The 23,184-nt window shown below is 39.6% G+C and overlaps 7 protein-coding genes across 7 annotated transcripts; 6 read left to right on the top strand and 1 right to left on the bottom strand.

Annotated features, from left to right (window-relative positions):
* Positions 1 to 370: 370 nt before the first annotated feature.
* On the top strand, positions 371 to 2,621 carry BATDEDRAFT_34177 (uncharacterized protein; the record flags this gene model as incomplete). Its single annotated transcript, XM_006675714.1, has 3 exons — positions 371 to 568; positions 852 to 1,698; positions 1,787 to 2,621. The coding sequence occupies 3 exons, from the start codon at positions 374 to 376 to the stop codon at positions 2,581 to 2,583; spliced, it is 1,839 nt and encodes a 612-aa protein (XP_006675777.1). The 3' UTR covers positions 2,584 to 2,621.
* An 801-nt stretch (positions 2,622 to 3,422) lies between these two features.
* Positions 3,423 to 5,881, top strand: BATDEDRAFT_84971 (uncharacterized protein; the record flags this gene model as incomplete). Its single annotated transcript, XM_006676032.1, has 3 exons — positions 3,423 to 3,593; positions 3,915 to 4,773; positions 4,852 to 5,881. The coding sequence occupies 3 exons, from the start codon at positions 3,423 to 3,425 to the stop codon at positions 5,700 to 5,702; spliced, it is 1,881 nt and encodes a 626-aa protein (XP_006676095.1). The 3' UTR covers positions 5,703 to 5,881.
* Positions 5,882 to 6,691: 810 nt separating this feature from the next.
* On the top strand, positions 6,692 to 8,920 carry BATDEDRAFT_34178 (uncharacterized protein; the record flags this gene model as incomplete). Its single annotated transcript, XM_006675715.1, has 3 exons — positions 6,692 to 6,914; positions 7,154 to 8,012; positions 8,091 to 8,920. The coding sequence occupies exons 1-3, from the start codon at positions 6,747 to 6,749 to the stop codon at positions 8,918 to 8,920; spliced, it is 1,857 nt and encodes a 618-aa protein (XP_006675778.1). The 5' UTR covers positions 6,692 to 6,746.
* A 2,966-nt stretch (positions 8,921 to 11,886) lies between these two features.
* On the top strand, positions 11,887 to 13,423 carry BATDEDRAFT_18530 (uncharacterized protein). The gene is made up of 4 exons (XM_006675121.1): positions 11,887 to 12,302; positions 12,386 to 12,486; positions 12,594 to 12,820; positions 13,121 to 13,423. The coding sequence occupies exons 1-4, from the start codon at positions 11,935 to 11,937 to the stop codon at positions 13,343 to 13,345; spliced, it is 921 nt and encodes a 306-aa protein (XP_006675184.1). The 5' UTR covers positions 11,887 to 11,934; the 3' UTR covers positions 13,346 to 13,423.
* A 60-nt stretch (positions 13,424 to 13,483) lies between these two features.
* Positions 13,484 to 15,182, top strand: BATDEDRAFT_22112 (uncharacterized protein; the record flags this gene model as incomplete). Its single annotated transcript, XM_006675408.1, has 4 exons — positions 13,484 to 13,570; positions 13,686 to 13,930; positions 13,971 to 14,064; positions 14,118 to 15,182. The coding sequence occupies 4 exons, from the start codon at positions 13,484 to 13,486 to the stop codon at positions 15,180 to 15,182; spliced, it is 1,491 nt and encodes a 496-aa protein (XP_006675471.1).
* Positions 15,183 to 15,658: 476 nt separating this feature from the next.
* BATDEDRAFT_22113 (uncharacterized protein) lies at positions 15,659 to 19,053 on the top strand (the record flags this gene model as incomplete). Its single annotated transcript, XM_006675409.1, has 5 exons — positions 15,659 to 16,498; positions 16,635 to 16,832; positions 16,934 to 17,122; positions 17,222 to 18,085; positions 18,178 to 19,053. 5 exons carry the CDS (start codon positions 15,659 to 15,661, stop codon positions 19,051 to 19,053), a joined length of 2,967 nt encoding a protein of 988 aa, XP_006675472.1.
* Positions 19,054 to 19,364: 311 nt separating this feature from the next.
* On the bottom strand, positions 19,365 to 22,977 carry BATDEDRAFT_22114 (uncharacterized protein; the record flags this gene model as incomplete). The annotated part of the gene is made up of 7 exons (XM_006675410.1): positions 19,365 to 21,595; positions 21,682 to 21,831; positions 21,901 to 22,054; positions 22,121 to 22,235; positions 22,403 to 22,524; positions 22,648 to 22,758; positions 22,957 to 22,977. 7 exons carry the CDS (start codon positions 22,975 to 22,977, stop codon positions 19,365 to 19,367), a joined length of 2,904 nt encoding a protein of 967 aa, XP_006675473.1.
* Positions 22,978 to 23,184: the final 207 nt, after the last annotated feature.

The raw sequence follows: 23,184 nt of genomic DNA on the forward strand, positions 1-23,184 counted from the left end.
CTGCAAATTTTTAGGATACAACAAAGACGAACTTGACAACATCCAAACAGCCGAGCCTAATGTCTGGATTTGAACGGGCTTGGCGACTATACAATGTATGGCTATGCAAAACGGATAAATGGCACGCTCAGCAAAGCTAATTTCAATTCAAAACTATAGTTTGTGCATCACAATGATGACTGTTGTTTTAAACAAACACATGCCAATTAGAGTTGGTTTCTAATAGGAAAGCGCAACGAACATTCAAGCATTGCTTATTCCAAAGCAAAATAGTGGCGGTGACTACAAAACAAGTAAAACACTTCATTTTACGTGAATACGACTAATAAATTGCTGGCTGGTCAATTCCTTACCCATAATACCATCAAATCTAATGACCAAACAATATAGGTACTACATTGATAGGGCGGCATTACTAGCTTTCTTGATAGCTGCGCTACCGCTATCCACCAATTCCCAAAGTACCGGGATTTGGACACCTGCTGGATCATCTGGTGTAACATGCATTCACTCAGCTCTTATGCCCAATTCGAAACTCATTTGCAATGAGCGACCGCATCAGAAAATGGTAATAGCTGCCGTTATTCATAGTCAATTGAATTGGGGTTTGAAGCCACTTGTTCATTCTCTTATCATGAATTCTTGTTAATTATGTATACTAACCCTTTATCAATACTTTTGATTTGTACAATTATCTTGCCTTGATACCATTACCTCCTACCGCCTATTATTACTATTGTACCTTGACTTTGCATCTGAATCCACGCTCATCTCCTTATTCAACACATGATTTCAATGCTTAACTTTACAACACCAATTTTTGCGCTGTCCTACCTATATTCTCATTTTAGTATCCACAAAACCCAAACACGAATGGCTTGGTTTCTACTGAGATTGATTTATTGAATGGTGCTTCAGCTTCGACTTTTGATCCATGGGTTGCAAAATTCACTCCCCGCCCAGTAGATACCAATCCCTTGTGTGCTGGTCAGGCACTCATGGCCAACGGATCCTGGTTTATTGCTGGTGGTGATCAATATGGTGCAAATAATGGCACTTTTCCTCCAGATGGCCGCAAAGGTCGCCGTGTATACAACCCCTGCCCTACTGGCTCACCCGCAGACTGTGTTGGAAATTGGGCATCACTTCCCGATATGTCAACTGCTCGGTGGTACCCAACTATTGCCACTATTGCTGATGGCAGCCAGATTATCATTGGTGGATCCACAGATGCAATGGATTTTAATCGCTTGACGGATATCAACAATCCCACATACGAGTATTGGCCACCAAAACAAGGCGACCCGCGTACACTGCCCATTCTTGCATGGGCCTTTCCAAATATGCTCTACCCAATGGTGTTTGTTATGCCATCTGAGCGTATATTCCTATTTGTATCCAACAAGACGGTCATTATTGACCCTAAAACCGACGAGCAGATTTATACTGTTCCAGATATGCCAGTTTTGGATCATGCGCCGTGGATTTATCCACACACTCCTACAATGACGGTTTTACCCATGACCATCAAGAATAACTTTAAATTCACTTTGCAGATCTGCGGTGGTAACAAGATGAGCACTATTGATGCCTCGCCAATGTGCTGGCAAATCAGCCCCGACGACCCCAACCCTACTTGGACTGCTGTTGATGATATGCCTCGTGGTCGTTTACTTCCCGACTGTGTTATTATGCCAGGTAAGTGTTGCTTGTATTCAATAGTTTTAGCGTGTCATGAATTAGCAGCATCCAATGATTGGCTAAACTCGTAAATCAAATGGTTTAGATGGAAAAATGATTTATATGAACGGTATGTCGTGGGGAACAGCCGGCGGTGATCCTGGCGAAGTACTCAACGGAGGTGGTCCAATTATGATTCCAGACGTGTTTGATCCTGAAGCCCCTGCTGGGAAGAAATGGTCATCCATGGCTCCTGCATCCAATTATCGTCTGTATCATGCTGGCGCTGCCCTTACTGAATCTGGATTTATCATCACGATGGGATCTGACATGGTCAACTATGACGACTATTGGAAATACAACAAAACCAACTGTATGCCTGTTGTTCAGGCATACACTCCTGATGCCTGCACATTGCCATTTAATCTCAATATTGAGCGATTTGCTCCTCCTTATATGCAGGCTGCTCAAGCCAATGGCCGTCCAGTCATTTCCAAGGCTCCGCCATCGGTTACTTACAAATCGAGTTTTATTGTAGAAATGGTTTCTTCAGTGAATGATGTTAGCCGAGTCACATTTATTCGTCAGTCATCCACTACTCACCAAACTAACACTGATCAGCGGTTCATTGAACTCAAAATTCTTGGTCAGCAAGGATCATCCTTGGTTGTTCAGGCTCCTGATGTTCCTGGCCGCGCACCTCCAGGCAACTGGATGCTATTTGCTTTGGATAAAAACAATGTTCCATCCGTGGCAAAAACTGTTAATCTACAAATTGGCGAGGCAACTATTATTCCAACTGGAAGCTTCTCCACTGCGGGAAGAAATCATGCTAATATAACCCCTATTATCAGCATTATATCATTGATGTTTACTGCCGTGTGCTCATCTATGATATTCTAAGAAATTCAAAATAAACACCAACATTTATTTACTGCCGTATTCACAAAATGAAGTACTTGTATTTATCTTGCGGTGACTGATCCAGACTAAATAATAGTCGACTACTTGTTTGCTTTTCTACTAGAAACGGACTGCTTTTTCAATAGACACATCGTCCATATGATGCACAGACCAAACTATAGTTTTGAATCATCACTTTCTTCTCCTTGGTAGAGCCATGCATTGTACAATCATCAAGTTTGAAACCAAACTTACCCATTCCAGATATTGAGTTTGACTGCTTTGATGCGAAGTTTACCAAAACTATGATGTGAATGCTGCTTTGAAGACCTGGTCAATTTTTATACAGAAATGTGGACAAAAGACCAGTCGGCTTTGTCAAGGAGTTCAGACACTGTCCAATAAAATGGCGCCCATCATTCATGAATACGGCTGTATAATTCTGAAAGCCTATTTTCAAAATATATGAATACGCTGGCTTAATGATGTAACAAGTTCAAACAGCAGACTCGATTGCTTCGCGGCTTTTACAGCGGCTCATTCGTAGCCGCGTGAGGTCCGATTCTGGCTGAAACTTCTGAATCGATTTGTTATGGTCAAGACCCGTGTTTTACTCGAGCCTGATATCATCACAATGCCATCTACATAAACAGCTTTATAAGCTGACAGGTCACAATGACTTTACCTTATTGTACTCAGTTTTTAAATCAGTGACCTATGTAAAGTCATTAATTTAGTTATAATGCAATTTGTTTTGCCTATTTGCAATAAACTAACTTTCTAAAAACTACTAGTGTTTAGTATACCTTTAAATTACTGTTTTCGTTACTCCGCACGATATGCTGTCTAATTTATTCACTGCCACTACTACTGTGTCTGTATTTTCTGTGGTGGCAGCAGCTCAGAACTTGGGCGTGTGGACTCCTGCTGGCTCAGCAGGAGTTGTCTGTATTCACACGCTGCAAATACCTGGCAACAAGCTGGTTTGCAATGAACGTCCCCACTCAAAGGTAATCTAAACTATTGTTTTTATACTGCATCTTGCTCAAAGTGCATAGTATGTTTTTACATTGCTCGCTAGTCACATCTCTTTCAAACACCGCCATTACATACCAACAGTCTCCATGTTGTGATTGACTCGACTATAATGATCGTTTATACAACTGTGCCTACAGAATCTTCACTTGTATATGATTCTGCACCTTATCCCATTTATTGCATTTATCTGATGCACTAGTCGTTTATTTTACTCCTTTGCTTCATATCTACTAACACATTTTCTCATGTACACATTCAAATACCCGTGTTATTTTACTACATTAATACCACAGTACCCAACCAATCCACTTACAAATGGTATGATCTCTACCGAAATAGACCTGCTAAATGGTGCCTCTATTTCATCTTTTACTCAATGGACTTCAAAATTTACTCCTCTCCAAATGGATACGAGTGCATTCTGTGGTGGTCATGCTCAGATGTCTAATGGCGCAATCTTTCAGGTTGGCGGTGATTATACAGGCGTTCTGAGTGATGGCACATCTAATATCTATCCAGATGGTCGTAGAGGTCGTCGTATATACAATCCGTGTCCTGCTGATGCTCAGAATTGCGTTGGAAGTTGGACATCATTATCAGATATGACTACCGAGCGTTGGTATCCTTCAGTGGCAACTCTTGCCGATGGTTCTCAAATAATTATTGGCGGAAGTACTTCAAACTTGGATTATAGTCGTCTCAATGCATCTGAAAACAACCCTACGTACGAATATTACCCGTCAAAAGCTGGTCAATGGCCACGTACTCTGCCAATTCTTGCATGGGCCTTTCCATTTATGCTTTATCCAATGGTATTCACCATGCCTTCTGAGCGAGTCTTTCTGTTCGTGTCTAACAAGACAGTCATTATTGATCCAAAAACGGATGAGCTCTCATACACTGTTCCAGATATGCCAGTTTTGGACCATCTGCCTTGGATTTATCCATATGCACCTACAATGACTGTGCTTCCCATGACCATCAAAAACAACTGGGAGTTTAAAATTCAAATATGTGGTGGCTCCAAAGCTTCTAATACCGACGCATCCCCTATGTGCTGGCAAATTAATCCTGAAAATGCTAATCCCACTTGGAAAAAAGTAGATGATCTTCCTAATCCCCGTGTCATGATAGACTCGATTATTCTTCCAGGTAAGCTAGATGGTGTATTGTAATCAGTTGGAATTGTTGAGAGTATGGTATCGATAGCTAACACACAACTGTATATAGATGGAAAGATTTTGTATGTAAATGGTGCAGGTGGTGGTGTATCTGGTGGTGATGCTGGAATTGTCCAGGACGCATACAATCCTGTCATGACACCCAACTTATTTGATCCTGAAGCACCTGCAGGAAAACAGTTTAGTGTGATGGCGCCTGCTACCAATTACCGTCTATATCACTCTGGAGTGATATTAGTAGAGTCAGGACACGTTATTACTACCGGATCAGAAATGGACAACTATGACGATTACTGGAAGTACAACAAGACCAACTGTCCACCTTACCCTATTCTTTATTCTGCGCAAAATAACTGTACTCAGCCATTCAACTACAATCTTGAAAGATATGCACCGCCCTACCTACAAATTGCAGAAAAGTCTGGTCGTCCAGTCATTTCAAGTGCACCAGCGAGCATCACCCATAAATCTACATTTGCTGTTCAAATATCGTCTACTGTTAGCGATATTTCGCGTGTAACATTCATTCGATACTCGACGACTACACATCAAACCAACACAGATCAGAGATTTATTGAGCTCAGGATACTATACAATACATCCAACTCGATCATTGTCGAAGCGCCAAGCGGGCCAGGTATAGCACCACCAGGAAATTGGATGCTGTTTGTGCTGGATAAGAATGGTATACCATCTGTTGCCAAAACCATTAATCTGCAACTTGGTGCTCCAGTCACTGCCAGTGTTCCTACAGGTGCTACCACCTTTTCCCCTGCTGTTGGAACTACCTCGACTTCAAAAAATAATGTATTGGGTCAAAAACAGAGCTTGGGAGGTGTGATAATGACCATCACTTTTGGCGTTGCTGTAGCTTTGGCTTTATTTATAGGTAGTCTTTGAAGGACGCTTTACAGCCTCTATCCATTCAACTCCTACATAACTGCTTAGATGATCATTCATATTTCGAGCAAATGGGTTTTCTAGGAGTTTTATTGCAGCTTGTGTTATCATGAACTTCAACATCATTATTGGTTGAATACACAAGTCTAAACTATAAACATATTAAATATTTTTGCAGCTATAGGTTTTATTCATTATACTAGAGATTGGGTTAAAAAAGCCATACTTTATTCGATCCCTTATATTAAAGTTTGCAAAAGCATTCGACATAGTATATATGGCAAGTTTTAATTTTAGTTTTCAGAATCTATTCCTATAATGTATTGCTTGGCTGTGGGTCAAAGCATAGTGAGCACTAAAGACCCGAATACCAAGTTAGGATATGAGATATAATGGGGTCAAATGATTGGACAATTTACGCCATATCCACGTGTGGTGAAACAGTAGATAAGAGTGTAATAAACGGCCAGACTCGTGTTTGATGGGTGCCAATCTTACTGAGCAACATTATTTTTTGGACTGATTGGTTGGCTGGTCTTTTTCGTGCTCATTCTGGTACAAAACACAGCGAATGTTCACATCTCTGTTCCAATACATTCAAGACTTTCCAAACAGTGACAGGGAGAATGTTTTCAAGCTGCCATCTTATTCTAGATAGTATTTAGCCACTGTTTATTCCAAAACAACCACTGCAAGATAAATACGGAAAACTTTCATTTTATGTGAATGCACTTTAGAACGAGTCTGACCATAGCCCAGTAGTGCTGTGTTGGATAAACGGCGTTTGAATTGGCTAATTAGTCAAACTTTGTCAGATGATGATACATAGGGACGGGTTGGCTCCACATACACGCTATTTATGAATCCTCGCTATTGTTTGTAGCTTGTTGCCACCAACTCAAATACACAGGGATCAAGGGCGGCATGCTTTGAAACCTATACAAAATACTCACAAGTACTGCAAAACAGTTTCACCAACTTCTAATCTCTAGCATTACTTTAGTAGCTTAAACTCGATAAACAAGTCTAAATTTGGCCAGCTTCATGTTTAACTTGGTCACTGTCAGTGCAATATTTTTGCTCATCACATGCGGAATCAATGCCAATGAACTTGGTGTTTGGACTCCCGCTGGAACTACTGGTGTAACATGCATTCACACTTTTCTTTTACCGGGATTTCGACTTGTCTGCACTGAGCGACCGCATACAGGAGTAAGTCTTGATGATTGAATATTAAATTTAATGCAGGTCTATGAGTGTTGTCGTACATGAATGGTAGCATGTAAATTGAATGATTGATGCTATCAGACTACAGCCACCGATGCTTAAATCACAGGTGTAAACTATCCAATGATTGCATATTCCTCTGAATTGTGAAATCAATTTCTAGCTAGCTTTATTGATTATTTTAGAATATCGATGCTCATTCTATTGTTCAATTTCCTTTATAGTATCCAACCAATCCATTTACAAATGGTATGATCTCTACCGAAATAGACCTGCTAAATGGAGCATCACCCGAATCATTAGGTCCATGGACTTCAAAGTTTACTCCGCGGCATATTGACACCAGTGCATTTTGTAGTGGTCATGCTCAGATGCCCAATGGCTCTATCCTTGTTATGGGCGGAGATGAGTATGGGCTTTTGAGTGATGGCACACACAATATCTATCCAGATGGTCGTAAAGGTCGTCGTATATACAATCCGTGTCCTGCTGATGCTCAGAATTGCGTTGGAAGTTGGGTAACATTGCCAGATATGGCTACCAGACGCTGGTATCCTTCAATGGCAACTCTTGCCGATGGTTCTCAAATAATTATTGGCGGAAGTACTTCAAACTTGGATTATAGTCGTCTCAATACAACTGAAAACAACCCTACGTACGAATATTACCCGTCAAAAGCTGGTCAATGGCCACGTACTCTGCCAATTCTTGCATGGGCCTTTCCATTTATGCTTTATCCAATGGTATTCACCATGCCTTCTGAGCGAGTCTTTCTGTTCGTGTCTAACAAGACAGTCATTATTGATCCAAAAACGGATGAGCTCTCATACACTGTTCCAGATATGCCAGTTTTGGACCATCTGCCTTGGATTTATCCATATGCACCTACAATGACTGTGCTTCCCATGACCATCAAAAACAACTGGGAGTTTAAAATTCAAATATGTGGTGGCTCCAAAGCTTCTAATACCGACGCATCCCCTATGTGCTGGCAAATTAATCCTGAAAATGCTAATCCCACTTGGAAAAAAGTAGATGATCTTCCTAATCCCCGTGTCATGATAGACTCGATTATTCTTCCAGGTAAGCTAGATGGTGTATTGTAATTAGTTGAAATTGTTGAGAGTATGGTATCGATAACTAACATACAATTGTACATAGATGGAAAGATTTTGTATGTAAATGGTGCAGGTGGTGGTGTATCTGGTGGTGATGCTGGATTTGTTGAGAATGCATACAACCCTGTCATGACACCCAACTTATTTGATCCTGAAGCACCTGCAGGAAAACAGTTTAGTGTGATGGCGCCTGCTACCAATTACCGTCTATATCACTCTGGAGTGATATTAGTAGAGTCAGGACACGTTATTACTACCGGATCAGAAATGGACAACTATGACGATTATTGGAAGCATAACAAGACAGAATGCAGACCTTATAACGTTACTTCATATGTTTCATCCTGTACTCAGCCATTCAACTACAATCTTGAAAGATATGCACCACCATATCTTCAGCGCGCAGAAAAGTCTGGTCGTCCAGTCATTTCAAGTGCACCAGCGAGCACCACCTATAAATCTACATTTGTTGTTCAAATATCAACTCCCTTAAAGAATATAGGTCGTGCAACCTTTATTCGATACTCGACGACTACACATCAAACCAACACAGATCAGAGATTTATTGAGCTCCGCATCCTTTATACTATAAACTCGACTATTATTGTGGAAGCGCCAAGCGGGCCAGGTATAGCACCACCGGGAAATTGGATGCTGTTTGTGTTGGATAAAACTGATGTTCCATCTGTTGCCAAAACGATTAATCTGCAACTTGGTTCAGAAACACATGCAGAGATTCCCTCAGCAGCTACTAATTTCTCACGAAACAGTGCTCAGGGTGAATTTGGCTCAAGCATAAAATGGATGAATTACTTTGTCACCATCAGTGTGATATTAGCATCTCAATGTATTTTGCTTGCGTGGTATATGTAAACCACAAGCAATAAACCCTGACTGTCTTTTATGGAATAATCAAATGAATACTTTTTAAATAATTAGTTTGACAAACCAGTCGTGATGGAATCAAATATCCAGCCAGAAATAATAGAAAATTGCCAGCAATCATCAGTGTGCACTAACATGAACATTTTTCATCTTTCATTGCTAGGCGTAACTTGAAATCGCCACGTGAAGCATTGACACTTTAAAAATCGCGAAATTTATTTGTCTGAAATCTCGACTTATCGATCGTATTTACAAGGTTTGCGATTACCAACTTATGCTACACCGGATACAAACCTCTTCAAATGTTCCTCACCGTCCTTGGAGATTTCAGTACTTTACCATTTCTGGAGGTCAAAGGCCACAACGGCATGTCCAATCGCTTTCAGTGCTGGCATTCAACACTTCACATCAGCCACTAAAACAGAAAAAGCTACTATGCTGTCCATATGATTCAACTTTATCAATCATCAAGCGTCATTTTACTGGATTTGTTGGCTCTATGTCAGTCAAGCCAGATGTATATACTTTTAGCGACACTGCAACTTCAACTCAGTCGACAGGTGGTGTGGATGAACCTCCTTCGACAAATGCTGCAGCTCCACCACCAGTACCGGATATTATTGCACTGTCAGAAAAGTACAAAGTATGGCATGCACCTATTTCTGAAAAACCTGCCCTGTTCCAGCTTTGTTTAGCTCCATATTATCTTCCAATGTCAGTCTGCAGAACATTGTCATTGCTTGGAAATGTCCATTCTACACTTGGTCATGATACCAAGCATATTTTACTTGCTTCCCCTCATCCTGGATCAACGGCATTACTATCAGAAGCTGTCGAGGCAATGGCGATGGATATTGGTGCCGATTTACAGTCTTTAGACTATCAGACTATCCTGGCTGCAACTCAAGAGATTGGAGTTCGTCAAGTTAGCTGGGGAAGCGATGAATGCCTTCGTAAGTAATATATACAGTACCCAACTTAATTTTGTTTAACTGCAGTTGTTGTGAATTCATCAAATGCTCATTTACTCCATCTGTTTATTGACTGCATATTAATACATTGCTGAAATTTCGGATGATCGATTTTTGAAAATCAATAGGTCGACTCGAAAAGCCAGAATTGCTCAAAGTATCTCCATCGTTTAGTCCAGCTAATTACGATACAGCATTGCTGGGAGACGACGCTGATCTTGATGAAGAGGAGGCAGACTTTGATGGAGAGGAAGCAGATCCTGATGAAGAAGATTTGGGCAATTCAAGTCATCAGAGTAGTTCAGACTCGAGCATATTTAGACATGCGATTTTTTCAAATCCAGAGGTAGTTCAATCTGCACAATCGCAGTTGGTGTTCAAGGTTAATGTTGTTCAGGATGATACTCACAAGAGCACTCGTTCTGCAGCGCTATCTGATTCAAATGACGTAGCGCAATCGACTTCAAGTAATGTTGCAACGGATATTGATGCGCCATCACGCACCGCTGCATCACCTGTGCTGCGTATTACAAATGTTTCAATCCAACCAGAAGAGCTAGATAATAATCGTTATGATTTTCATTCAAGCTTTAGTAATGCGATGCATAAAGCATTAGCTTTGTCTCGTAAGCTTACGTCCAAAGAAACACACTATGATATTGGTCTTCGAAATGTTCAGATTCAGTCGTTTCTTGGATCCATGCGTGATTCCATCATTCAACGATTCAAAACATATTCAGCCGACCCTTTGTGTAAACATCGAAAACTGGTGATATTTTTAAAGGATACTACAGATATGCTCGAGTCGGGAGGTGTTGATGGACGCAAGGTTTTGCTTGGCCTTATGGACTTGGTTTTGTCGCTTCGCCGTGATCACAACATACCGGTCTTGTTTGTTTCTGGCTGCTCTCCTGCACTTGCTCATACACCAAATGTTGAAAAAAATGCGTCTTTTTATACTTCTCTTTTCGAAGGTTCTGCCACTCTTATGAACAAGGGAAGCGATAATATTCATAGCAACATCTGGAAAATCGGCAAACTATATGAAACGCCGCTTGATCATACTGGAAATCAGTTTGAAAAAGTGGAAATTCTTCCTCCCTGTCCTATGAGTACCAGAATAGAAGTTGAAAATCAAAAGTCGGCATGGGTTACAGGCCGTTCTACTTTTTCCACGCCAAATCCTCAAAAAGCCACGTCATTTATCTTCAACGAACATCAACCATCTGCAACTGATAAAGAACTACTTCAAGGTTTGGAGCATATAGCATCCCACGTAGATGCATTGCAAGACAGTCTTTATAGTCGACTTCGAAGCATTAATTGGAGAAATATCATATTTGTCTGTGCACAAAAAAACATTATAATTGGAGGACTTGATTCTGCAAAAATGGCTGATCTTGACGATCCAATGTTGAAGCATCAGATTACACCACAAATTCTTCAAAAGATCCTGAGCATTCTTGATTCACACGTTTGGCCCATGGCTCGTATCGAGAAACTTGTTAGTCTTTCCATAGGTCGTCAAATAGAATCTCAATTTGGTCGCGGCGAATCAGTTCAACATAGAGTGAAACTGCCAGTTATTCATATTTTTGAAGCTTTGCAAATGATGCAGCAAAGTGATATAGTGCGATCAAGTCGCGATAATACGACAGATTTGACAAAAGCCGGAAGTCAATCTAAAGGTAGTTTCAAGTTTGGGGTTAGCTCTAAATCTACGGATGAAAATTCTGAAAACGATAATTCAACTTCCTCTGCATCTCCAAAACAAGAGCAGAGTGATTCTGCTCAGCTACACGAGTTTTTGAAGCGTGAGGGACATCGTATCAACTCTTATGAGAAAAAAATTCTTTCAACGGTCGTCAATCCAGGTAAGCCATCATAACCATATTGGCTGTTTAGAATTCTCACGTAGCATTTTATAGAGGTATTGTATTATTAAATTTCCTATCATTATGCTAATATTATTGCTTAGTCAATATAAAGATAGGATTCTCTGATCTTATTTTGCCACCAGCTACTAAGTTGATGCTACAGACTTTGATCACGCTTCCTATGTTGCGACCCGAATTTTTCGCAAAAGGGATTCTTTCTAGATCAGCCATTAATGGTGTGCTTTTATTTGGTCCACCTGGAACTGGCAAAACCATGCTGGCCAAAGCAGTCGCAAAAAGCTCTGGAGCCAAATTTATGAATGTTGCGCTTTCCAATGTTCTTGACAAATATGTTGGTGAAGGCGAAAAAAATGTGCGTGCAGTGTTCACACTGGCACGTAAGCTTGCTCCGTGTGTTGTATTTCTTGACGAAGTTGACGCTCTTTTTGCAGCTCGTAGAAATGATGGGAGTAGCTCGAGCCGTCGTGAAATCATGAACGAATTTATGGCTGAATGGGATGGGTTGGTTTATTTTGCCACATTTTATACTTTGAATTGATTTTTAAGCATATTCTGACTTTATATTTGCATATCTGGTGGTTTAGACTCAGCTCTAACAACAATGGTGTTATTGTTCTTGGAGCAACCAATCGTCCGTTTGATCTTGATGACGCCATTCTTCGTCGTATGCCTCGTCGAATTCTCAGTAAGTTGGCTGGCTTTAATGATACTTGCGTTGGATTCATTCATGAATTATGCCTGGTTGAGTTTTCGGTAGATTAACTCTGGCCTTGCATTTGCTATACGTTGTAGTCGATTTACCAAGCGAAGAAGCTCGCGCATCTATTCTGACTCGTTTGCTCATGGATGAATTGCTGGATAGCAGTGTCGATATCCCATTTCTTGCAAAACGCACTGCACTTTATTCTGGATCTGACCTTAAGAATTTGTGTATTGCTGCAGCATTGGCTCGTGTTAAAGAGTCTGTTGTTAGATCGCTTCTTCAAACCGATAGTAACACAACCGTCACTGCAGAGCATGTCAGGACGCATTTAGATAGCCTAGATGACTGGGCAAAGTGCTTGGGAACTGAGCAAGCAAAGAAATCGAGTGTATCCCAAAATAAACCGGCTGTCGACTCTGTCAAAACGGGATCTTCAACCCATGGTCGCCGCCAGCGATCGTTTCATATTCTGCAAGCCAACACTGTGCCATTTTTCAAACCTAGTGTAGCCGAGGAGCCTTTGGATGTATCTACGTCAAATGACATTCCTATAGCAGCCAAACAAAGCTCCAACGATACAAATGGCAATTTACCAAAATCCAAAAAAACCGGCGAGCATTTTTCACAAGAATCGGAGCCATTGACGAGTGCACACTTTGAGGTTGCATTTGCCGAGGTTCCTCCGTCTTTAACAGATGAAATGCAGACACTGGTAGAGCTTCGTAAATGGGACAAACAATTTGGGGATGGATCAGCTCGACATAATGCCAAAAAGACTCGAGGATGGGGATTTGACTTTGTTGATTCAGGAAAGCATGTATCTCCAACACCCGGAGTATAATAGATATTTGTTAGGATTATTGTGTGAAATAGAATGTCAAATCCAGAATAAATGCCAGTGAATACCATTGTGATTTTGAAAGTCAAACTCAATTCAACTTATATTTACTGTACAACTCCTGCTACTCCGACAGCTAGAATGTCAGAGTTTTTAGTCAAGAAGCTAGGCTGGCTGTTTGTGGCCTTTACCACTGCACTCATTACATTTGTTCCTGTCACTACATATGTAAGACTTTAAGAGTAACTTTTGGTATTGGGTGATTGACAACAAGTGGCTAGAGTTTATCTTGGACTTTGCTCGCTGAGCTTACTAATAGATTGATTATGTTATCACCTAGTAGGTGTTTATTTTTGAAAGATGGTTTGCTTATCATCAAGAACGGAACATATTTGTATGGCTGGCACCGTTCTATATTAGTGTTTTGTTCATATATATCAATTACTACCTCGGATGCTCAACCGATCCTGGCAGAGTGCTACGGGATTACGATCCCACGAATGGACTGAATGCAAAAACCTGTAGTACAGGCGAAGAGCAAGTCAAGCCCAAGTCAACTGTCAAAACAAGAAAGCAGACTTCAAAAGGGTCAACCAAACCACAACCACTTCAACCCAATCTACCCAAGCCACGATGGTGTAGATCTTGTCTATGTTTCAAACCTCCTCGAAGTCATCACTGCTCTTACTGCAACAGGTGCATTTTACGAATGGATCATCACTGTACGTTGATGTATAGATTTGATTTGCAATCGTATTGATTCAATCTTGTGCAGTTTCAAGATTTAAGCGCTTCATCTAATATACTTTTTGGTTGGTTCATTGGTAAATGTTCAGGTCCGTGGCTTAATAACTGCATCGGACACAATAATATTCCACATTTTATCAGGTTTCTATGCTCTGTAACAATGGCGTCTTTATCGTGTCTAGTTCTCCTTGGACTGCGGGTATGGGATCTGATCAAATATCAAAACTCGCTTTCAAAACTTTATTCTACAGGTGGTAGTTTCAGATCAAACGTTGTTGTATTTTACACTCCTCCGGCCGACGACAAGGAAATCATTTTCATGCTAGTCAACCTTGTCATCCTGTTTGCCTTGCTGTTCAGTGTCGGAATCCTTAGTATATGGCAACTGTTTTATGTAGCGTACAATGTTACAACAATCGAATCCATGGAAAATGGAAAAATTGATGAGCTTATGCGACGTGGGAAGATTCCCAACACATATGTGTACCCCTATACGCTGAGTGTGTTTCGTAATTTTCAGGCCGTGTTTGGTCAGCGTTGGTATCTGTGGTGGATGCCTGCCTCTGCTCCTGGCAATGGGCTGGTATTTCCAGTCAATGAAAATGGGACGCTTGGATTGTGGCCACCACGAGAGTACTACCTATACAGAAAGTATCCATACGGGAAGCCTTCCATGGAGGAGCGACGGGCAAACAAGGCAGCGCGTCGTGAAGCTAAAGTATTCATGGCTTCTGGCAAAAAGCATGTGCGACGTGACAGCGAGGGATATATTGTCAAGAATATTGTAGCAGAGGATCGTGAAGAGCAGCTGCGGCAAGCTAATCTTGCTTTTGCACAGGCTGCCGAAGGAACAGGGGGCTCTACTGAGCAGGAAGCAGAGATTGTGCATCTGGATGAAACCGACGAGTCTAGTACCGAGTTTGATAGTTTTGAGGATGACTTTGATGATAATATTGACATGGATGGGATTCCAAGGATTTTAGGAAGCAAAGACGATTTGGATTCGCCAGAAGGTGCACATGATATTGATAGTGATAACGAAATCCTGGCCGTTCGTCAAAAAAGGCAACAAGGGTTTAAAAAAGTTCAATGAAGTATTTCGATTTAATAATGAATCAACTTGATTCATTGATGTACTATATTGGGTAGAACTGCCGCATTATATATTTTCAATTAGATGCGTTATTTAGAGTTGTTTTGAAGCCAGATGGATGTTGGCGAAACAATACACGTGATATTAGTGTGAAATAAACTCGACTCGGTCACAATGAGTACCAAAAAATCATTATTGCTCTATTGAAGCAACCTCGATAATACATCTGAAGCCATTTTCAAAGTAAAAGATACGAAAAATTCATTTACTTTTATGACTCTTCAATGAATACAGGAACATCAGTGTGGTTTCCATCAGATATTGAGCAGCCTCGACCATCAAACACGCTTATCGCCACGAATGCAGTGACTGATATTGCTCCTATCGTACCATCTGTAGAAGCAGGAAGAGTACCAATAACTTTAAAAAACCAATTGCACAGTCTTCAAAGTAATCATTTACAGAGGTCAGATATCATGACCGATAAAGTTCCTTGCGAGGGATCAGACACTCAAAAAACGAGATCATGGTCAAATCTATTGCCTTTTGAACATCCATCAAAAGCTTTAGCAGCCAGCATCGCAGAAAATGAAGCTCAACAATCACATCAAATACAAAGCTCATCAATTACATCTAGTATACAATCTCAAAGTATCTGCATTGGTCAAGCATTCCTTGATTCCATTGCTGAAAACACATTGGATCCGCTACTACATAATTGTGAGCTGAACATTGCCAATGAAACCAAAAATAAAGGTGCACAATCCATTAGTGACATGTATGCTGTAGAATGTGACAGTGTATCTAAGCAGGATGAATCTCTAGCACAAGAGTCGCCTTACGAATCAAAAATTGATCTAAATTCATCATATATCAATAGACGACGATCTCGCAGGCCATCCAATATCGAATTCCTGCCACAAACACTTGTCAATCATCTGGCTAATCCAAAGCCTGCAGCGTTTCATCGCCGGCTATCTTCCCAATATTCATCAGAAACTGGCGCGAAACCAATCACCTCGGAACAGTTTTTCACCCAATCGATATATACGATTGGCAAAAAAATGACTCCTAGTCTACCAGAAATCGAAGCACCATCAAACGGCTTGATCCCGTTTGAAAAATCATCCGAGATGAGTGCAATACAAAGCAGACGCACATCGCTCATCACAGTCCACGAAATTTTAACTTCAAACCACACTCGTGGCTATAAATCCAACACAAGTGGGAAGATGTGTAGCGAAATTGCTACACAAACTGATGAAAACATAGTTGGCTTTGATGCATTGGATCAACTCTTTTTTGCATTACGTGATGTAGGTGTTTAAGTAGTGTCAAACACATTTATACTTGATCGTAATACAGTCTGCATGTTGCTTCAATTCAAACACTCCAGCGAGGTCCTAACTTGAAAGCTTATTGTTCTTTTGCTTTTGTGTAAACAATAACTAGGAATTTCACACCACGGAAGAACGGATGCAAGTCAGCCAACGCCAAAATATCAGAGTAGCTACCGATAATATCCACAACCGAATACAATCACAAATTATAGGTATGAAAGATGCATATGATTTTGCACTGAATAAAGTTCGACATCAGTGCCAAAAGCTGCTCCAAGAAGCACTTGTAAAAATCAGAAAAGATAACGAGGTAAGAGTTTCAATGTGTTATTGATTTGCGTTGATCTTTACCCGGCCGTTTAATTTAATCGATGGAATTCCCTTATTTACAAGCATAAATGATGAAAATAGCGGTACGATGCCTGGCTGTTGTCAGAAATCGAACAAAAGCACACTCAGATCTATACTCCATTAAAATTAGTTGCAGATGTGGCTTCAGAACAACTGCGAAAAACGGAAGAAGAATTGCAACGTTTAAAGTACACAGCTTTTAGATTAACTACAGCACTTGGACATCATGGCTTGCTGAGTGAAGAAGAGGTGCATTGATATGTTTGGTTGATTTCAAAACAAAACTGTGCACAGTTCAAATCATGAAATATTGCTTACCAGTAGTTTATTTGATGGATTGAAAATTAGATGAAAGTATCAAAAGAAGAATGTAAATGGGCTGAAAACTTGATAGCATGGTACCAAGATGAGGTTTCTGAACGTGATGAGACTATTCAGAAGCTTTGCTATGAAATTTCAAATCTTGATTTTATGCATGATGATTTTGACAAGTCGATCAAACGAGCAAAAAGCCATGAGCAAAAAAATACTCTTCAAGACAGCACAACACTAAACCAAACCTATACTAAATTCAACTCTGGAAATCAATACAGTAAACAGGCAACTCCAGCTTCGATTGTGAGTATTGAAACCTTTATGGAGGCCATAAACTATGCGGACGATCCAACAATAGACATGCAGACATCAAATGATCTTGATTCAAGCCAATCAGCTACTGCGGATTCAGATTTACTTGCCGTTAAACAATTAACAGAAAGTTATCTTTTGCAAATACAAGATATAGAAAAGAAGCACGCTCTTGAAATAGCCAATTTGCTGAAATACCGCGAAAGGCTTGCTTTCCAATGGTCGATAAAAATCAAGTCGGCAGAAAAATTCACAAACAATAATGCTATCTTGAAAATTATGCACAGACAAGAGCGTTTAGTTCGGCTAGCACAAATGCAGAATAAACCACGTAGATCGGTAGAGTTGGGACTTACTACGCATTTGGAGGGAGCTACTCTTGCCATGATTCTTGAAAACAAAAAGTTGATCTATTTAAAACATGAGGCAATGGAGATGGAACAGGAAAAAGATACTGAAACTCAAAAGCAAATTCAAACAAATCTTCAACAAAAAATGAAGGATGCACATCAAGAGATTCGCCAGATTCACTCAAAAAAATCTAAAGAACTGAATCGGATTTTAGAGCGTCGTTCATTATCAACAGTTTGTATATTGCATTTGAATTTTATTTTACCATTTGATGATGATGCATTGATAACTAATTTAAAAAACTGGTGTTGAATTGCAACGTTTAGAAAGTGTTTTCGTCTATTCTAGCCAGACAATTGGACCAATCAAGTCAATTTGCTATACCTAAAAGCAATACTATGGATCATCTTTCTAATTTTTCGACAAATTCAACTAGCTCTTTTCAAAATTGTTTGAAAGATCAATCAAGTATGCTATGCAATACATATCCCGATTTGAAATGTTCAAGCAGCATATGCACAGATAACTCTGATGATCGCACAAGTGCATTACATTCAAATGTTACGCCTTCCGTAAATACAGAAGTACCCAGTGATTTTACATACAAAGGTTTCAAAATGAATCCTTGTGAAAACACGAAAACCCAACATACTGTTTCCTTGAATAGTCGCAAAAGCTCGAGTAGTCACACCCTTTCAAAACCCAGCAATGGTTTGAGTACGATAAACAAGCTAGTTTCTGGACCTTCCATCAAAACAGTATACGAAAACTCTGAACTTCAAGGGCTGATTGGAGTAAAGAGTGTAGTATCATGCGATCGACAGCAAAAAGTGAGCAGCTTGGGAATGGATGCCAGTCATAAAAAATATATGGCACATGGCGAAAATAGATTGAAACTAAATCAATTTAAATCAGCTGTTGTTGAAGGCTCTGGATCAATGAAGGCCACAAGCCACCCCAAAAATAACACTTTTATTTCAAGTCGATTAGCTTGCACGCAGCTTACTTATCAGCCGGAAAAGAATAGCAACTTGTCAGTATCAGAGTGCGATGAAAAGCATATTAAGGCCGATACTTCTCGTTCCATATTGCATCAAAACAAACATACAAGCCACGCAGTTTCTACGCCCAGAGAGAGATCTCAGTTGATGCACAGAATCACAAACAGAAATTCATCCCATGCGCGTGTGGATACTACTTGATTTGAATCAAGGCAAGACACAGCAACTATGCCATTTCATTTCGCTTTAAAAAGATTGTTGATTTTTCGTTATCTACAACTTTTGACTTGCCTTGTACTTTTTGTACCTGATAATTAACAAAATTGACTCAAAATCAAGTTGATATTGATGCCATGAGTATTTTCATTTATGCTATACAAATAAACTAGTCAGTTTAGAAAGCATAGATCAAGGTCAAAAGGCAGTTATATGTGAGCAGACTATAAAGTAAACATGCAAAAAGTTGGAAATCAAACTTTTATTTTGAATAAAAAAGTCAATAATCAGTCAACCTAAACATCAATATCATATAGCTTCCCGGTAAGTGGATCGCGATAGCAGTTCAGTTTTTCGTCAAATTCAAGTTCCAGCGTCTCATCTGCACTATCACCAGCCACTTCTTCCAAATCAGCTATATCCTTTTTTCCCTCGGGTATTGAGGAATATGTACAGACATTATCATCCAAAGATGCATCAGATTCAAAAACAAGTTGTTGTTCAGCTCCGTTTTCATCAAAAATGACGAGCGCGTCCAATGCTTTTACTGCATCATCGTTTGGATCTGCAATTATACTCTTTTTGGTAGGCAAGCAATTTTCAGAAAATCCAATCAAAGAATCGACAAGACTCGTTTGTTGAATTCCAAAAGCATCAGATGATATCCCTTGCAGCATCGTACCATTTATAGACTGATCATGCACTTTGATTGATGTATGCATATCAATTTTTGAGGCTGTAGTATGATTGGTACTACTGTCAATTTTTAAATGCATGGTCGGTTTCTCATTTTGCATAAAGTTTTCGCTTGAGTTGTCATGTTGGCTAGATGATAAAGAATTCTGTTCGTTTTCTATACTAGACGTGCGACTTCTAGATTCCATGGCATTATCAAGCTCCGCTGCTGGGGCAACATTTAATAGCGGATCTTCAATCAATGAATCCAGCTTGCATATCTCTTTTAACTGATGTACAGGATTCAAGGCAAAAGAAGAGTTGACAGTAATGGCGTTACTGTCAAAATTGGTATCCTTGTTATATAGCAATTTGATATCGGTGTTGAGCGCATTAAAAGAACGATCTTTTGAATCTGATATGGATGACAAGGTGCGTTTAAAGCAAGTGGGTGATTCAAGCTTTCTAGATGAAACTGTATCATACGCAGGCATATTAGTCTCCAAAAAAGTTGGCGATTTTTTGTGCACTAAACTTTCAATACTAGATGTGCTTTTCAAATTGGTCGACTCGAGATTCATTGTAGCCTTTCCAAAACAGGGTGATGGTACTGGCGACAATTCCAATACATTATGCTTCATTGTGTCTTCAACAAAGCCATTGTTCATATCAATACATTGACTGCTTTTTTTTGTAGTTGGAACTGGAATGTGTGATCGCAATTGTGAAAGACGTGGCGATAATGAATGCGAGGCTGCATTGATTTGAGGAGATAAAGAGCTTTTGTGAGATAGAACAGGAGATGAAATTGATGATTGTGATGTACTTTTTCGAGAATGACAAAAGGGCATGGGTAGATCTGACTGCATGACTGAAGCAAAGCTAGTATTTTTGATACTTTTTATTTCTGGTAGCACTTCCAGCGATATAAATGCATTTTGGCGTTTCATACTGTGCTGTAATGGAACTGAAGTAGTACCATGAATCTCACTGTGCGAGTAAACGGATTCCAGCTGAAGAGCATTGTCAGGGTTATCAATTGATTTAATGATTTGACTAGGACTTTTGATTGGTTTGCTAGAAAGAGTTCCATCATGAAATGCTGTGGAAAGAGAGTGGGTTGTATCATTTTGACAAAGGTAATCATCAATTTCTTTTTGTAGTCTGGAAGTTGGGGATGGCGTATTACGTGCATCAAATACTTGTAAAGAATCAGATTGATACATTGTGGAATCGTCAAAAGTAGGGTTTTCATCAAAGCTGCCTCGATGTGACCAGCCTTGTAGCTCCTCATTGTCATCTGTATACAATTCTGGGTTGTATACACTTATTTTTCGATTTGGTATGCTGTTTGACTGATTATCTGACGAAAATATGGCCAACGTGTCTGCGCTAGTAGGAAAATCTGACAAGTATGCGTGCCTGGAATTTCCAACCGTAGAATCATTGTTTTTTGAATGAATGGCATGTTCGGAATGTGCTGGTAATATAGGGGGTAGCTTGAGCGGAGTGCTTGATCGAATGATTGATTCTTTGAGGTCAAGGGGTTTTATACTCGAATCTTGATGCAAGCGCATCTTTGTACTGACATCAGAATATCGTGTTGATGAGCGATCAGAAGTTGATGAAGATAACCGAGTAGATTTGGCTGTTTTTTGTTCTGATACATGTGTCAAATCGTTATGCTTTTCATGTCGTGAGCTATGAGAGTCGGGTGTTTTGATTGACAGTATTGATGCTCTAGATTTTGACTTTCTAACAGATGGTATGGGATTATCTATATGTTTATCAAACGCAATATTTTGAAGCGGTGTATACAATGGAATGGCGACACTATGGGCTTGACGAATTTCTGGTATTTTTGATTAAACATTCATACAATGCTGTCAGAAATATGAAAATCAACATATGTCGGTTTTAAAAGCAAATACACCTCACCATTAGCAGAAATCTGACGCTCGATTGCCATATAGGCAATACGATGCATATTTAATACTTGAGTCGAATATGACACTCCAAATGGAAATTCTAGAGATTTTGGTAAAGGCTCGACGTTGTGAAGCAGCAATGGCATTGGATCATTGTAATCTAAAGCGTCGAAAAGGTCAGTTTAACTGCTCTTTTTTGAAAGTCGGAATCAATAATCAAAAAACTCACTTTCATTTGTTGTATCTGGCGGTTGCTTCTCTAGCGTAAATATCCGTCTTAAACGAAAGTTACCCAGGAGAGTAATGCTGTCTAACGATCTGAATGTTTGACCGTGATAATTATCACTCACCAGACTGACCAGATCAAGACAAAAATTGAGCCACTAAAAATCAAATCGAATTCAAAGGGTTAATCGTATTTAAACTCGAGTTCAAATGATTAAACTTACAGTTCCGCGCTTTGCTACTACCAAAGGAATACTACAATGCAAAGCAGTTGCTTTGATTTCCTTGTGTGCACTGGATAGAAAAAAGCGGCGATTGTTGCTATTTAAATCGGAAACACTGAAATGAAACCATGTTAAAAATATGGTATAAATTAACTATATTTACAAGAAACAATCGAGTAAATCCTACGCTAATTCAATTGACATGGCTTTTCCTTGCGGTATACATATCTGCAGAACCAGAAACGACTGAATGAGATATGCTATTTTTTGATCCGTATTAACTCTATATTAGATGCAGCATATCTATATATTTCATCAATCTGTGCACATTTCAATTCACCTTTTTGCCTGTCATCTTTGGGGAAAGTCAATTTTCCCAAACCTTCACAGCTATAGCAATATCCCTAGTAAAATTAAATATTATACAATGGGTTATCATGATTTCAAAATTTATCGTAATATATACATATTTTCAGTTCAGTACAAGGCATCTTCTAATCAGATCTGCCAATTAATATTTATCTTACTTTAAGATCTTTTTCGAATTGCTTCTTAATTGAGCTTTTATTATGCAATTTCCATTGTAGCAGACTTGTATTGCTCCCTTGACTGGAGAATATCTCAAATGATGGCCCGCCCTAAATGGAATGACCATGAAGTCTGAGTTAGATTATTGCTCGGCTGTTTATGAATTAGGCACATTCCATAGAGTCCATTTTCCTTCGGACATTGTACGATTTTGTAACTGTCGAAGCGCGGAAAATATCCATCGACTTTGAATAAAGTCTACTTTCACTGTTTCAAATAGAAAGCTTCAATTCAAGATTATTGTGTACCTGATACTCATTCTTAAACATGATGACAATGCTTGATGTGTTTAGAACTGTGTTTAAACTCTCGACTTGCTACCAAAATCTACAAAACTATTTGACAAACATTGAGTCTCCGTCACGCGTCCTAAATTTCACTTTTTCTGCTGGTTCAACCTTGCATTCTTGAGCTCATCTCATTACAGCTAGTTTACTGAACGCGTTTCTACTGTCCAGCTATATATTGCACAGAAA

This window comes from Batrachochytrium dendrobatidis, assembly GCF_000203795.2.
Source record: "Batrachochytrium dendrobatidis JAM81 unplaced genomic scaffold BATDEscaffold_1, whole genome shotgun sequence".
Taxonomy (NCBI): domain Eukaryota; kingdom Fungi; phylum Chytridiomycota; class Chytridiomycetes; order Rhizophydiales; genus Batrachochytrium; species Batrachochytrium dendrobatidis.

Excerpts from the sequence above, each read along its gene's own strand:
- BATDEDRAFT_18530 (XM_006675121.1), top strand. The coding sequence starts at position 11,935 with ATGCTACAGACTTTGATCACGCTTCCTATGTTGCGACCCGAATTTTTC. Across the intron at positions 12,303-12,385 it reads TTTATGGCTGAATGGGATGG|ACTCAGCTCTAACAACAATG; the intron begins GTTGGTTTATTT and ends CTGGTGGTTTAG. Across the intron at positions 12,487-12,593 it reads TATGCCTCGTCGAATTCTCA|TCGATTTACCAAGCGAAGAA; the intron begins GTAAGTTGGCTG and ends TATACGTTGTAG.